The sequence below is a fragment of the Euleptes europaea genome, chromosome 20 (assembly GCF_029931775.1).
Source record: "Euleptes europaea isolate rEulEur1 chromosome 20, rEulEur1.hap1, whole genome shotgun sequence".
Classification (NCBI taxonomy): domain Eukaryota; kingdom Metazoa; phylum Chordata; class Lepidosauria; order Squamata; family Sphaerodactylidae; genus Euleptes; species Euleptes europaea.
In genome coordinates this window covers 14,024,493-14,041,273 of record NC_079331.1, presented here as the reverse complement: position 1 = coordinate 14,041,273, position 16,781 = coordinate 14,024,493, and the positions used below count along the sequence as shown (strand labels likewise).

At 43.9% G+C, this 16,781-nt stretch overlaps 1 protein-coding gene across 1 annotated transcript in view; it reads left to right on the top strand.

Annotated features, from left to right (window-relative positions):
- Positions 1 to 299: 299 nt before the first annotated feature.
- CERS3 (ceramide synthase 3) overlaps positions 300 to 16,781 on the top strand; it is a 34,872-nt gene continuing 18,390 nt past the window's right edge. Inside the window, exons 1-5 of the mRNA XM_056866117.1 lie at positions 300 to 481; positions 7,114 to 7,231; positions 11,070 to 11,188; positions 13,161 to 13,218; positions 14,534 to 14,584. Of these exons, the coding sequence (XP_056722095.1) occupies positions 300 to 481; positions 7,114 to 7,231; positions 11,070 to 11,188; positions 13,161 to 13,218; positions 14,534 to 14,584 (528 nt within the window). The remainder of the gene's footprint in view (positions 482 to 7,113; positions 7,232 to 11,069; positions 11,189 to 13,160; positions 13,219 to 14,533; positions 14,585 to 16,781) is intronic.

The following is a 16,781-nucleotide window of genomic DNA, read 5'->3' as shown; positions in this document are numbered from 1 at the left end:
TTACAATTCTTTGGGGTATTTGATGGTCTGTGACTACAAATAAAGTCTGTTGTTGTTGTAGTAGTATTATGAGAGAGGGAGAAAAGCTTCTCCCTGTCCACTCTCTCCAAACCGTGCATAATTTTATAGACTGGCTTAGCCCTCCCTGCTGGTTTGCAAGGGCTGGAAATCTTTTGCTTCTCTGTTCGGAAATGTTACAAGCTCGGTGTGCGTTTGTGGTTGATGAGCGAACAGGTTTCTCCAGGACACATTCGTTATCTCTCTCTCTCTCTCTGTTTTTTTCTCCTTGTCCCCCCAGAATGACGCACATACTGAAAACCTTAAACAGCTGGTTTTGGTGGGAGAACATCTGGATGCCAGTGAACTGTTCGTGGGCAAACTTTGAAGACCGCGAGGGACTGGTCTTCCCCAGACCGCAACATTTATATGCCACGATCCCCTTTGCCTTTGTGATGTTGGTTCTCAGGTTCTTTCTTGAAAGGTAAGGGGGGGATTATTCACTTTCTCATTTCTAAGATTGCAGGAGGGGCAGGAAGGCCCTTTCAGACTGCTTCTGGTCATTTTCGTGAGAAGCACGAGGTCATGGTGGTAACAGCAATACCTTGAGCAGTTTCCCAACAAGGGCTTCTCCTTGGGTATTCAGCTTTTTTTTTTTTTTGAATTTTTTAAAATTGTTTTTAATAATATTACAGTTAATTTCATCATCATTTGTCTTAATATAAAGAGGAAAAAAAACACAAACAGTTCTCATATGTTTATAATACTTTCTGTAACTTCCCCTCCCTCCTCCTCTGTCCATTTAAGATTCTAATACTCCCCTTTGCATTTACTATCAAATTCGTCATGGTTCTTTATATTTAAATTTCGCTAAAAATTTTAGTAATTAAAAATAAACCATTACCTTTAATCTATAAACATTCGAATTAGATCAATACATATCCTTTCATATTTACCAAGTTTAGTTCATTTTCACAATATGTTATCCATGCCTCCCATTCTCCCACAAATTCTGCATTGTCCTTTTGATTTATCAATGCTGTTAGTTTAGCCATTTCTGCTAATTCTAACATTTTATTTATCCATTCCATCTTGTCCGGGGTTTCGGACAATTTCCATTTTGCTGCATACACCATTCTTGTAGCTGTGGTGGCATATATTAGAAAAGTTCTCTGAGTTAATATAGTATCTGGTATAATGCTTAACAACATCATTTTCGGTGTTTTAGGGATATTATGCTGTAAAATCAGTCTTAGTTCATTGTAAATCATATCCCAAAAGTTTTTGGCTTTTTCACATAACCACCAAACATGATGAAATGAGCCAACTTCACCTTGGCATTTCCAACAGTTTGCCGACATATTTCCATACATTTTCGCTAATTTTTTTGGTGTCAAGTACCATCTATAAATCATCTTATAGATATTTTCTCTTAGTGTTTGCGAAAGTAAGCATTTCATATCTTTTGTCCACAGCCTTTCCCATTTATTCAAAGGTATATTATGTCCCAATGTCTGTGCCCAAGTTACCATCGTAGGCTTAATTTGGTTTTGTTCTGTGTAAATCATCAAAAACATTTTATACATCTTTGAAATTAAATGATAATCAGAGTCCAACAGTAAACGTTGTATGATTGATTTGTCTTTTATAAAGCCTATTTTCATATCCTGGGTAAATACTGATTTTATTTGACCATATTGAAACCAAGTCAAATAGTCTTTTAGTTCTTCATATCCTTTCAGGGTAACTTTATCACCCTCCCATATTAATATATCTTGGTACTTGATAAACAGTGAAGGTCTCAGTGGTCGCAAAGTTAACATTTCTTGTGTCGAGATCCATAATGGTGTTTTAGTCTCTAACAGATGTTTGCACTTCAGCCAAATTTTATTATTGAAGATTTTACCACATGGTGTTGAAAAGCTGCATGATTCTTAAGCTTATTGTACCATAGGGATCCATGTCACCCAAATCTATTATCAAAACCTTCTAAATCTAATAGTCTTGTATTTTTTAATGATATCCAGTCCTTTAACCATACAATAGCAGATGCTTCCGCATATAGTTGGAAGTTTGGTAAAGCAAACCCTCCTCTTTCTTTAGAATCTACCAAGTATTTATAGGCAATCCTAGGTTTTTTCCCTTGCCAAATAAAATTCAACAAGTCTTTTCTCCAAACGTCACAATATTTTTTCTGTGTAATTATTGGTAAATTCTGGAATAAAAATAACAGTCTTGGCAAAATGTTCATTTGGGTCACTGAAATACAACCCAGAAAGGAAATACTCCTATTGGACCACAATATCATATATTTCTTCACCTGTTGCCATAGTTTAACATAGTTATTTACTATTAAGTCTTTGTTTTATTTGTAATCCATATGCCCAAGTACTTTATTAGTTTTCTCCCATCTTGAAGTGTTCATAAATATATTTTGTTCTTCTTTTGTAAGATTCTTAAATAATATCTGAGTCTTATCTTGATTAATCTTGAAATCCGAGACTTCTCCGTAATTTTTCAGCACTTCTAACAGCTTTGTTATAGACTGATTTGGATTGTTCAAAATAAGCAATACCTCATCTGCAAAAGCACTAAGTTTAAATTCTTGCTTGTTTACTTTAAGACCGCAGATTTCCTCGGTCTCTCTTATCTTACTACATAAAATTTCCAGTGTCAAAATAAAAAGTAAAGGGAAAGTGGACATCCTTGTCGAGTTCCTTTTTGGATATCACAATTATCTGAAATAGATTCATTGACCAAAATCTTAGCTTTTTGTTTATTATAAATAGCTTCGATGCCTGTTTTAAATCGATCACCAAAATTCATTTTTTTAAAAACTTTTTAAATAAATTCCCAAGAGACCATATCAAAAACTTTCTCGGCATCCAGGAAGACAAAGGCAGCTTTATGTTGATTATTGTATTCATAATATTCCATTGCATCTAGTAAAATCCTCAAATTGTCTTTTATCTGTCTTCCCGGAACAAAACCAGCTTGGTCTTCATGAATCAATGTTGTAATGATCTGTTTTAAGCAGTTAGCCAGTACTGATGCATATATTTTTTAATCCACATTCAATAAAGAAATAGGTCTATAATTTGTCACTCTTTCTTGGTCTCTCCCAATTTTATGTATTAAGGAAATAAAAGCATGTGACCATGTCTCTGGAGAAAGCCCCAAGTCCAATATTGTGTTACAAACCTTCAAGAACGGGTTTTTCAAATCTTCTTTAAAGGTCTTAAAAAACAAAGCAGTTATTCCATCTGGTCCTGGAGTTTTATCTATTTTCTGTTTAGATATTGCACCTTCAATTTCTATTATTGTAATTGGAGCATCCAATGCTTTATGTTGTTCAAGGGATAAACTATTAATATTTACTGTTTTCAAATAATTATCCATCTTTTCCCCCGAAATAGAATCTTTTTGATATAATTTAGTATAGAATGAAACAAATTCTTTCTGTACTTCTATTGTGGTAAAAACCGGACCTTTTCCTGTCTGTATTTTGCTGATTATCTTCTTCTGCATGGATTCTCTCAATTGACTAGCTAACAGTTTACCTGGACGATTGGCCTGTTCAAAATATCTCTGCTTTGCATATTTCATATTTTTGTTCATTTCTTCCATAACAACCAGGTTTAATTGATGTTTAGCCGCTTTATTCTGTAACAGAATGTCTTTCCTTTGATCTTCTTTAGTTTCCATCATTAGTTGTTGTTCTAATTTCTGTAATTCCCAAAGTATGTCATTAGTTTGTTGTAATTGTTTCTTCCTCCACGCAGTATGTTTCTGAATCATAAAGGCTTTCAATACCGCCTTAAAAGCGTCCCATACAATATTTAAACTAGTTTCTCCATTTAAATTGATCTCAAAAAAATCTTTAATTACAGTATGTATTTCATTCTTTAGATTGTCATCTCGCAAAAGTCTATCATTTAACCTCCATCTGAATGCTTGTCTGTTATTCCATTCAAAGGATACCAGATTGTGATCAGAAAATGTTCTAGGAACAACTTGAATCTTGTGTAGTTGTGTAAATATAGATTTACTCGCCCAAATCATGTCTATACGGGAGTGTGAATCATGTCTTGCGGAATAAAAAGTATATTCCTTAGATGCAGTATGTTTTGTTCTCCAAATGTCCTGTATTTGTAGGTCTTCGACTATTTGAAAAAATGTCTTAGGCAGGCAGCCTTCTTTATCATCTATAGCCTTAGATTTTTTATCAGTCACACAATTTATAACTCCATTAAAATCACCCATCAGTAGTATTTGTTCTTCAGCATGTTGCAATATAATTTCATGAAGTTGCTTGTAAAATTGTGCTTTACCTTCATTGGGTGCATAGATGCCTACCACCAATGTTTTTTGTCCAAATATTTTGGCTCTAATCATAAGTATTCTGCCTTCTTCATCTTTATAAACAAATTCCGGAGCAAATGAGCTTTGTATATATATGACAACTCCTTTAGTTTTTGTTTTTTGATGAAGAGATGAAGTTTTGTCCGAAAGAGTTCCTTTGTAAATATTTTTTATCTTTCCTGAAAATATGAGTTTCCTGTAAGCAAATTAAAGAGTATTTTTGTTTTTGCAAAAATTTGAAGAACCGTCCTCTTTTCACTTTTTCATTCAGTCCATTGACATTCCACGAAATAACTTTAGCCATGATGTCTAGGTAATTATTTAATATCCGCCTGAAGCGCCTTTTGATGAATCCTTATCTTCTTCTTGTCTGGAGTCATGTTTCTGATCTGGTGTCAGGCCTGTAAGTTCTTTCTTGTAATTTCTCATAAATTTCCCAACGTCATCCATTGTAGTAACTGTATTTTACCTCTTTATAGGTGAATGTTAGTCCTTGTGGCAACAGCCACCTGTATTTATTCCACTTTTCCTTAAAGTTAATGTGAAGTCTTTAAAGGTATTCCTCTTGGCCATCAGATGTCTTGGTATATCCTTAAGAAGTATCAAGGCACTTCCTTGTAGGACTATTGGTTCTTTGTAATGTTGCATTATAATATCTTTCATCCTAACATCATAAAAAATAATCATGACATCTCTTGCCTTGGCCCTCTTCAAATTGGCAGGTAGGGGCATCCTGTAAATTCTATTAATTGCATGCTCCAATTCTTCTTGGTTTATGTGGAATAAATCAGCTAATGTTTTCACCAGAGATTCTCTTGTTTGACCACAGTCTTCAGGTAGATTGCGTAGGCGAAGATTTGGTTCTCTGGCTTTCAAATCCATCATTGCCAGTTGGTCTTTCGTGGTATCCTCCTGTAATTGTATTTTTCCAGTTGTTTTTCATGACTATCTTTTTCTTGACTTCCTTGTGATCTTCAACCATTTTCTTAACAGATCCATCTATTATCTTCATATCAGTTTGCAATGATACTCCTTGGGTATTCAGCTTGATGGCTCAACAAGACAGAGAGGGGCAGATGTAATAGGTCCAGAGACATAGAGATAGCACAGATATGACAGATTCGGAGAGATAAGGAAGGTAAATGTTGGGGCATGTTGATCAGGAATGGGTCAGTTCTCAGTGGCTCCCGTTGGGTGTGGAACCGCAAGAAAACGTGCTGCAGGACCACACATTGGTGAACTGAGAAAAACCCAGCCAGCGTGGTGTAGTGGTTAAGAGTGGTGGTTTGGAGGGGCGGACTTTAATCTGGAGAACCGGGTTTGATTCCCCACTCCTCCACATGAGCAGCGGAGGCTAATCTGGTGAACCAGGTTTGAATCCCCACTCCTCCACCCGAGCGGTGGACGCTGACCTGGTGAACCAAGTTGGTTTCCCCACTCCTACACATGAAGCCAGCTGGGTGACCTTGGGCTTGTCACATATCCATAGTTATAACTGTGAATCCCATGGGGTAGGTCATAGTTTAGGGCTGTAGTGAATGCTAAGTACAACAGAATACTTACCTTTCACAAGGAAATTGAATGCATACACCTGTCATTTGCTGTGTGATCTTTAAAACAGAATAGTTAAGCTTAGGAATCTAAGGTGCCTATAAGGCTCATGAGCATGGAACTTTGAATTGCAAAATTGTGATCGGGTAAGAGGATATTAATATTGGTAAAATAATACTTGCATATAATTATATTATGTTTTTTTATAATTGATAAATGTAAGGAGCATTATATTATCTATACCATTATGTATTTTTAGATGAAATTGTAATTATCTGAAGAAGCAGAAATCCAGCGAAACAAGGCATAACTGGTTGCTTGTCATATTATCATTGCATTAGCCTGCATATATTCACTACGGTGGATACTGAGTATGGATTGTTAAACGGCTATGCAAAAGAGGAATCCTATTGGTCAGCTTGTCAGCTGACTTTTAGAAGACATATTGCAAGACGACACTGTGCAGCAAGACATCTGTAATTTCTCTTTGAGGACTTGGATTGCAGGACATTGTGGACAATTTATCTATCTTGTCTATGGTGATTTAGTATTGTTAATCGTGTTATGAAAACTTTGTGAACTGGTATTTAAAGAGATACTAAGCATGGGAAAAATATAAAAATAACAAAAGAATTGGAAGTGGCTGCGTGTTGGGATATTTTTCCTTAACAGGAGATTAGCCAGCCTCTATATACACCACGCTCTTACTTAATCATTCTGGGGGGGGGGGGACAAGGAGATTGTAAGCTGGTTTGAGTCTCCCTTAAGTGGTAAAGAAAGTCGGCATATAAAAACCAAATCTTCCTCTTCCTCTCCCTCTTCTTCCTCTCCTCCTCCAGATACTGGGATCACCAGAGGCTCAGAAACCAAATCTTCCTCTTCCTCTCCCTCTCCCTTTTCTTCCTCTTCCTCTCCTCCTCCTCCAGATACTGGGATCACCAGAGGCTCAGAACTGGTTTTATACGCCCCTCCATTTTCTAGTTAGGTCTCTGAACACCACTTTGTCCCCCCGCCCCCCATGAAAGAATGGGTACCAATCACTCACATCATGGAAAAATCCAGTGCCACTGATGGAGACAGTGCTTCAGAAAGTGCAGAACCGTCTCTTTGTCTCTGATGTTCTGTCACCCCACCACCACCATTTCCTGCTCCTCCAAGGGTTTGCCTCTTCCAGATGAATTCTCCTCCGTTCTGTTTTTCCAGGTGTTTCGCTGCTCCTCTGGCAAGCGCTCTGGGCATCAAGGAAGTGAAGCGAGCCAAGCCCCAGCCCAACCCCACGCTGGAGGAATATTTCAAGGAGTGCACCAAAAAGCCATCGCAGGTATAACCACCAGGGGAGGGGCCATGGCTCAGTGGTAGCGCATCTAAATTGCATGCAGAAGGTCCCAGGTTCAATCCCCGGTGTCTCCAGCAGCAAGGACTATGTCACATAAAACAATACAAGGCAGATTCAGGTATGTTTATTATTAGTGGATGGGCCATCATTCCCCACTCCTCCACATGAACGGCGGACTCTAATCTGGTAAACGGGGTTGGTTTCTCCTCTTCTACAGACGAAACCAGCTGGGTGACCTTATGCTAGTCACAGCTCTCTCTGGACTCTCTCAGCCTCACCTACCCCACAAGGCGTCTGTTGTGGGGAGAGTAAAGGAAGGCAATTGTAAGCTGGTTTGATTCTCCTTAAAAATAGAGAAAATCAGCATATAAAAAACAGCTCTTCTTCTTCTTCTTCTTCTTCTCCAAGCTCTTTGAAATGGTGATGCTTCCTTCTACTGTGTGGTGCGGGTGTTTTGCTTTTCCATTTGGTTGCTTTCCAAAAAGCTGCTAAACTTTGCTATTAAATAAAGTCTTTGGATTCTTCCTTTCTTTTGGGACATAGATTGTAAGAAAGGAAGAGAGGAGAGTCTTTCCATAAGTAACATTTACTGTCATCAACATACTCAAGCATTTGGTTGTACACCAAAGAGCGGCAGACTCTAATCTGGTGAACGGGCTTGGTTTCCCCGCTCCTACAAACGAAGCTTGCTGGATAACCGTGAGCCAGTCTCAGTTCTCTCTGAACTCTGTCAGCCCCACCTACCTCACAAGGTGCCTGCTGTTGTGGGGAGAGGAAGGGAAGGAGATTGTAAGCCTGGTTGATTCTCCTTCAAAGGTTGAGAAAGTCGCAGTTCTCTCTGAACTCTCTCAGCCCTGCCTACCTCACAAGGTTCTTATGTATGAAGTTAACAAGGTGCATTTTGAATAATTCATCACTATTACAAAATTTGGGCATGTGCAGAGGAGCACTATTAAAAAACACACACCTAGTGTTGTCTCGAATGGCTTTGGGGCTTCTCACCTGTGACAGGCAAGATCGCGCCTTTTAAAGAAGATGAATCGATCCGAAATGAAGAGCCATTCCCTTCCTCCATTACTCAAGATCACACCTTCCCAGTGTCCAGAATAAATAATATTCATAAGAAAAGCCCTGCTGGATCAGGCCAAGGCCCATCAAGTCCAGCAGTCTGTTCACACAGTGGCCAACCAGGTGCCTCTAGGAAGCCCACAAGCAAGACATCTGCAGCAGCACAATCCTGTCTGTGTTTCACCACACCTAAGATAATAGGCCTGATCCTGGAGAGAATAGGTATGCATCATGACTACTATCCATTTTAACTGGTAGCCATAAATATCCCTTTCCTCCATGAACATGTCCACTCCCCCCTTCAAGCCTTCCACATTGGCAGCCATCACCACATTTTGGGGCAGGGAGTTGCACAATTTAACTATGCGTCATCATTGCCTGGTTCCAAATTCCTGCCGGCCGATTCCTGAGGAAGACATCAATCCTCTCTTCGCCCATCCAAAGTCTCCAATTACATATTTCTGGGAAATTTATTCTTTCATGCTCAGAGCCATGAGGGTAAATATGGAGTGATCTTGTAGTACTGGCCTCTGGCAACCCGAGGTGTAACTTTGCTTGAAATTGCACTGCTCAAGTAGGTAACCTACTTACCCTACTGCACAGTGTCAGATATCTCTTTGATCTAAAACAGGTGGGGAACCTTTTTGCTGCCAAGGTCCATTTGGATATTTATAACATCATTCATGGGCCATATAAAATTATCAACTTAACAATTAGCCGACCAAGCCCCGAGCAGGCAGCTGCCCCAGATGACACCCCTCCCACGCTGGCAAGCAGGCAGGCATCCAACCAGTGGCGCACTCGCCCACCTGGTGGCACAGGATGGTCTGTTGCACCAGCCGGACGTAGCCGTCCATCCGCACGCCGGAGTTGCTCCTGCTCTGCATGGACAGGGCTGGATTCTACAGCTGGCTCCTGCTACCTCCGCCTGCAGGGATGAAATGAGGACACACTGGCTAAGAACTCCCCCCCCCCATGCATTCTGGCCCTGCCTCCTTTAACCCCTCCATTATTGCCACTTCTGCACCCATCCCTCTTGTAGTACAGAGGGAATACATTTCTCCATGGCCCGGGTGGGAAAGGGTTAACATAGTTTCTTGGGCGGTCCTAGCAGTTCCATAACTAAGGACTCTTCTGCAAGGGGGGGGGGAGTTTCCTTTTCTCGGCAAAACAAACTCACAGCTGCTGTGAATAGAGGCTATTCCTGTCCGCAGAACGGGGGTGGATCGTGTGCTGTTACTATCATGAGCAAAAGGTAAGTGATGTAACAAGCACACAAGCCACAACAAAATTGTGATTAATATCCAAGTCTATTTAAAGTAGCAGTGCATATATGCTATAATTAGCATCAAATTCTCTAATTAAACATCTCATGATATAAACAAGATAAGTACAAAATTTCTCCACATATCTGAGAACCAATATACACTCAAAGTAATAAATCTACAGTAATGTAGTAAGCCTTGGGGAAGGCAATGGCAAACCACCCCGTAAACAAAAGTCTGCCTTGGAAACGTCGGGATGTGATGTCACCCCATGGGTCAGGAATGACCCGGTGCTTGCACAGGGGATCTTCACCTTTTACCTTTACCTTAATGTAGTAAGCAAGGTTGAACAGCACCTCAAGTAAAAAGGTAAAGGTCCCCTGTGCGAGCACCGGGTCATTTTTGACCCATGGGGTGACGTCACATCCCGACGTTTCCAAGGCAGACTTTGATTACGGGGTGGTTTGCCAGTGCCTTCCCCAGTCATCTTCCCTTTACCCCCAGCAAGCCGGGTACTCATTTGACTGACCTCGGAAGGATGGCAGGCTGAGTCAACCTTGAGCCGGCTACCTGAAACCGACTTCCGTTGGGATCGAACTCAGGTCGTGAGCAGAGCTTGGACTGCAGTACTGCAGCTTACCACTCTGCGTAATGTGGTAAGCAAGGCTGAAGAGCGCCTCAAGTAGCCAAGTCCGAAGTGGCACTTCTCGAGGAGTGCGCGGCGTAGAAAACAAAAGGCTGGGGCGAACGCCGATTGTGCGTTTGAAACAAAACTTGCTGGTAGAATGATGTCAGATGATCCTAAGTAAGAATTGTATAGAGAACAAATTGTAGATGCCGTCCTTCCAGTAGACCCGAAGGTCACTAAGTATGCAAGGATGAAATTGCCCCAAATGGGATTGGCAATACTTCCGTATGCTGAGAGTGAAATTGACAAGCACCGGTAATGCTTGTTTCACTGTCTTCTTCAGAATATTATATTATATACATGATCCATCAGACTGCAATATCTGCAGTTCACGGAGAGACTCGTACGTCAGCAGTCATGGGAGGCAGGCGTGAGCCGCCGACACTGTGAGGCTGATGCGGGCCTCTTCTTCTTCCCTCCTCCTTCTGTCCGGGTAGGGGTGGGGCCCTTTTCCAGGGCTCTTTTTGTCTCCTAGCCCACCCTTGCTTTTCCGGATTTGTCCCCCCCAAGCAACTGTGCATGTGACTTCTTACTGCCGGGATTACGGCTGATCTCCAGGCGATAGAGATCCATTTGCCTGGAGAGAATGGCCACTTTGGGAGGTGGATTCTATGATGTTATACCCCCACTGAAGTCCCTCCCCTCCCCAAACCCGGCCACCCTCAGGCTCCACCCCCAAACTCTCCAGGTATTTCGCAACCCTACTTAGAATGGAGTTGGCCTGTTTTCAGTTTTTCTTACTTGGCCACCGACCTGCGTGTCTCTGATTCTCTCCCTCCTCCCTTTCTTTTCCCCCCCACAGGCAGAGATACGTAGGTTAGCCAAGAAGTGTAATTGGACTGTGCACTTGGTGGAAAAGTGGTTTAGACGGCGGCGAAATCTAGAGATTCCAACGGTGCTTAGGAAATTCCAAGAAGCTTGGTAAGCGGCAGAGCATCTGCCTTGCACGCGAAAAGGTCCCAGGTTCAATCCCCGGCCTCTCCGGTTGAAAGAATCAGGTTCTAAGTGATGTGAAAGACCTCGACCTGAGACCCTGGACGGCTGCTGCCGCCAGCCCCAGTAGACAACGCTACCCGTATTGACTGGCAGTCCGACCCGCTAGAAGGCAGCTTCACATCCTCGAGGAAGAGAGGTTGCAAACTCTTTGATGTCTTTGTTTTCTGAAGCAGGCTAAAAGAACATCTAGTTCTTCTGCCTCCGCTTCAAGTTGCATCCCCTATTTCAGAATCCTATAGACCTACAGAGCTTCTTAGAGCAGATTTTTACTATTTCTGTTTTTTTGTGCCTGGGGACAAAATCCATGCTTCTCTCAGGGTCCAACGACATCTTATGTTTTACATGAGTTGACACGGGGGACTGGCAGTTATATTGCAGCTGCCAGTCTTCTGTGGCAACTCGGGTGTAAAAGCGCCGTGGAGCCTGATTCAGATCGGGACCATGGCCCAGGGTGGTGGAGATGCTCTTGCCTTTCCTCTGCACCTTTTTCCAGTGCTGAAACAGCTCCAGAGGGCGTGGAGAAATGTTTTTTTGCCCCGGCAGGGCAAAAAAAAAAAACCTCTCCCATCCCCTGGGGGGTTCCAGATCCAGACACCCCCTGCTCCCCCCCCCCACAGTCCTGATCCCAGTCGGGGGCCCATAGTTCTTTTACACAAGAATTGACACCATGGGACTGGCAGTTGCTGTAAGACTCCAGTGGCAACTCATAGTATGAACAGAAGAACTTAAGAAAAGCCCTGCTGGATCAGACCAAGGTCCATCAAGTCCAGCAGTCTGTTCACACAGTGGCCAACCAGGTGCCTCTAGGAAGCCCACAAACAAGATGACTGTAGCAGCATTGTCCACAGCACCTAATATAATAGACATGCTCATAAGAACATAAGAAAAGCCATGCTGGATGAGCCCAAGGCCCATCAAGTCCAGCAGTCTATTCACACAGTGGCCAACTAGGTGCCTCTAAGAAGCCCACAGAGAGGACGACTGCAGCAGCATTATCCTGCCTGTGTTCCACAGCACCTCATATAATGGGCATGCTCTTCTGATCCTGGAGAGAATAGGTATGCATCATGACTTGTATTCATTTTGACTAGTAGCCATGGATATCCCTCTCCTCCGTGAACATGTCCACTTCCCTCTTAAAGCCTTCCAAGTTGGCTGCCCTCACCACATCCTGGGGCAGGGAGTTCCACAATTTAACTCTGCATTGGGTGACGAAATTCAATGGTACAATACAAGGTGCAGTTTGGCTAGGGTTGCCAACCTCCCGGTGGGGCCTGAAAACATCCCAGAATTACAACTGATTTTAAGATGAGATCAATTCATTTCAAGAAAATGGCTTCTTTGGAGGGTGGTCTCTATGGTATTATTCCTCTCTGTGCCCCCCTCCCCAAACCCCACCTTTCCCAGGCTCCAGGGCTTTCCCAACCTAGAGTTGGGAACCCTATGGTGAGGAAAGAGTTCTAGGAGATTCGGGATGTTTTATAACTTCACATTGTATTCCGCTTGTGGCAATGAAGTGTTGGTAGGAACAATGCATATGTAAATGAGGAAGGGGGACATGTTATGGTCTGAGTAGGCTGAATTAGCTTTCTGCCTACACTAGTGGTTTTTCACGAACCGCGGTTAGCTTCCAAGCACAGCTCAACCGTGGTTAGGTTAGTTTTCCTCTGCTTAACATGGATGACAAAAGTGCCAATTATCGTTAAACCATGGTTATGCTTTAAAAATGAAAGTGGGGGTGGTTCATGGTTAAGAGGGGAGGTGAAGGAGAGAGGAAGAGGAGCCTACAGGGTGCCGTAACCATGGTTAGACTATTGAACAGTGCTACATCTGGACTGGTCCACCGTATCGTTTGAGTCAATGAACGCCTTGTCCTTATGTCCTTTTACTTCTGCAGCTGGCGATTTACATTTTATTTCTTGTCAACTGTTGGTGGATTTGCAGTTCTCTATGACGTAAGTTGAATTGGGGAAGGGCTGTCAATGAGATTTCTGCGTTATTGCAAGAGAAGGCCAAATGTCTCAATGGCTTCGCAAAGAGCCGGCGTGGTGTAGTGGTTAAGAGAGGTGGTTTGGAGCGGTGGACCCTGATCTGGGGAACCGTGTTTGATTCCCCACTCGTCCACATGAGCGGCGAAGGCTAATCTGGTGAACTGGATTCCCCCCCACTCCTACACATGAGCAGCAGACTCTAACCTGGAGAACCGGGTTTGATTCCCCACTCCTCCACATGAGCAGTGGACACTAATCTGGTGAACTGGATTTGTTTCCTCACTCCTACACATGAAGCCAGCTGGGTGACCTTGGGCTAGTCACACACTCTCAGCCCCACCTACCTCACAGGGTGTCTGTTGTGGGAAGGGAAGGAGATTGTAAGCCAGTTTGATTCTTCCTTTGATTCCCCACTCCTCCACATGAGCGGCAGACGCTAATCTGGTGAACCAGGTTAGTTTCCCTGCTACTACACATGAAGCCAGCTGGGCGACCTTGGGCTAGTCCAAGCTCTGCTCCTGACCTGAGTTCAGTCCCGACAGAAGTTGGTTTCAGGTAGCCGGCTCAAGGTCGACTCCGCCTTCCATCCTTCCGAGGTTGGTAAAATGAGTACCCAGCTTGCTGGGGTTAAAGGGAAGATGATTGGGGAAGGCACTGGCAAACCACCCTGTAAAACAAAGTCTGCCTAGTAAACGTCGGGATGTGACGCCACCCCATGGGTCAGGAATGACTCGGTGCTTGCACAGGGGACCTTTACCTTAACCTCAGGAACTGTTCAGCCACCCTTCAAGGTAGGCCAGAATCAGAATCAGATAACCATTATTGGCATACTAAAATTGATGGTCACAAGGTCAGAGATAAACGGATAATACAGGTAGGCCAGAGTGACTCTGCCCATGTTGCAAATAGGACCAAGAAGGAATGTCTTGCTTAGGACATGGGATTTGAATTGGGGATTTCCCAATTCAATTCCCAATTCCCCAACTGGGGAAGGGCCATAGCATCTGCTTGGCATGCAGAAGGTCCCAGGTTCAATCCCCGGCATCTCCAGTTAAAGGGACTAGGCAAGTAGGTGATGTGAAAGACCTCCGACTGAGACCCTGGAGAGCTGCTTCTGGTCTGAGTAGACAATACTGACTTTGATGGACCCAGGGTCTGATTCAGTAGAAGGCAGCTTCAAGTGTTCGTGTGTTCAGTGCACATCTTAGCTGCTTAACAACGGTGCTAGCGCCGCAGGGAATAGACATTTATTCTGTCTCAATTTTGTGTTCTCTCCCAGAAACCCTGGTTTCAAGACATTTGGAACGTTTGGGTCGACTACCCATTTCACGTAAGCATTGCGAAGGCTTATAAACTGGGTATTCTTTTGTGTGTGTAAAAAAGTACCTTCTTTGTGAAGAAGTACCTTCTAGGAACCATTCCCAGGTCCATGGCCAAGACCTGTCAAGTACGGCTGTTGAATTTAAAAAAATTCGGTATAGTTCGGATTCGGCTGAATTCGGCCCGTTTAGATTCGGGATATGCCGAAGTCCGAACTCCCCCGCTTCGGGTCCGTGCAATTCGGCGGGAATTCAAAGTTCGGGGAAAAAATTCGGCCGAATAAAGCCATTAAAAACACAACCGCGCCTTTCCGCGGCTCTGGGGGGGCATTTTTGGGGGTAGAGGTCCCAAACTTTCAGAGGAGCTTCAAAGGACCCTTCTTGCCAGACCCCCCAAGTTTTGTAAAGATTGGGTCAGGGGGGCTGAGATATGGGCCCCGAAAGGGGTCCCCCCACCCTTAATGTGCATCTCTGGGCAGAGCTTGCCGCCCACGCACAAAGCTCCCAGCCCCGATAAACAGCTGATGAGAGCAAGGACGGGCAGGTGCTAAGAACTTTGCAAAGCAATACAACTGCAAAGCAACACCTTTGCAAACATGCAAAGGGCGGGGCAGGTGTGAAGAATTTTGCAAAACAATACAACTGCAAAGCAACACAAGCACGCAATGCAACAGTGCAAAGCAACACAATACAACTGCAAAGCAACACAAGCACGCAATGCAACAGTGCAAAGCAACACAAGCACCTTTGCAACAGTGCAAAGCAACACCTGACACCTGGGAGTTTGCAAACCATGGAAAGGGACAGAGGCAGCTAGCTATGCATAATGAGCAGGAGGGGGTGGAATTTCTCCTTTTGCATTGGACTTGGGACCAGGCAGATGCATTCTTTAAGTCACCATTTGAAAACCAGTTTTGAGCAAGCATCAAAATAACCTAACTGATCTTATGAATGAGGGAAAACCTGAAGACATAAAAATGAAGCCCCCCCTCAAACCAGGGAGAGAGAGACTGGAGGGGGAACACATACCCCCGGCAGAACCGGCAAAAGCCCCCTTTGGCTTTCCCCCCCCCCACAGAAACTGCTCCCTCCCCACACACACACACAGACTCTGCTTTCCCCCCCACACACACAGAGAAAAAAGAAAAATTACAGATTAAAGCCCCCAAAGGGGTCTTACTGTGGCTGTCTTCTGTTCCATCAGGAGCAGCTGGGAGGCTGGGTAATCCAATATGATTCCATTTGTATCCAATATGAGAGCCATATGTATGCATCTCTCGAGGGTGATCCATTCATCCCAATAGGGAAAAGGGGAAAGCCCATATCTCGCGGGGCGTTACCCAATGTTTACAAAACTTGGGTGGTCTCTTATGAAGCCTTGTCTGAAGCTCCGCTGAAAGTTTGGGATCGGCACACCCAAAAATGCGCCCCCTGCAGCCACGGAAAGAGAAAAGGGGGGAGCCGATATTTCTGCCCCCACTGAACCCATCTTTACAAAACTTGGGTGGTCTCTTAAGAAGGATTGTCTGAAGCTATGATAAAAGTTTGGGGGCTGCACCCCCAAAAAAGCGCCCCCTGCAGCCACGGAAATGGAAAAGGGGGGAGAGGAAAAAGGGGTGGAGCCCATATCTCGGGACCCCCTGACCCAATGCTTACAAAACTTGGGGGGTCTCTTAAGAAGCCTTGTCTGATGCTCCTCTGAAAGTTTGGGGTCGGCACACCCAAAAATGCGCCCCCTGCAGCCATGGAAAGAAAAAGGGGGGAGCCCATATCTCGGGACCCCCTGACCCAATGTTTACAAAACTTGGGTGGTCTCTTAAGAAGGCTTGTCTGAATATCCCCTGAAAGTTTGGGGTTGGTACCCAAAAAAATGCACCCCCTGCAGCCACGGAAAGGAGCGAATGTGCACAAGCACCCCCGCACACACACGAAGATTTCCCTCTCTCTCTCTCTCTCTCACCGGCCGGCCGCACATCAGCTGATTCCTCCAGTACTCAATCCTGACTGATTGGCTAGAAGAAGACCCAGCTTGGCCACCGATTGGCCGGGGGAGGAGAATGCTGCTTACTGAAGGTTATGCTGCTTACTGACAGCCGAATTGGCCGGATTTATTCGCGAACTCCCGAACTCGCTGAATTCGGGGCCCCCGGTTGCCCGCCATTTTTGAGTTCGGTTCGTCCCGAACTAAAAACCACCAAATCAAGGGAA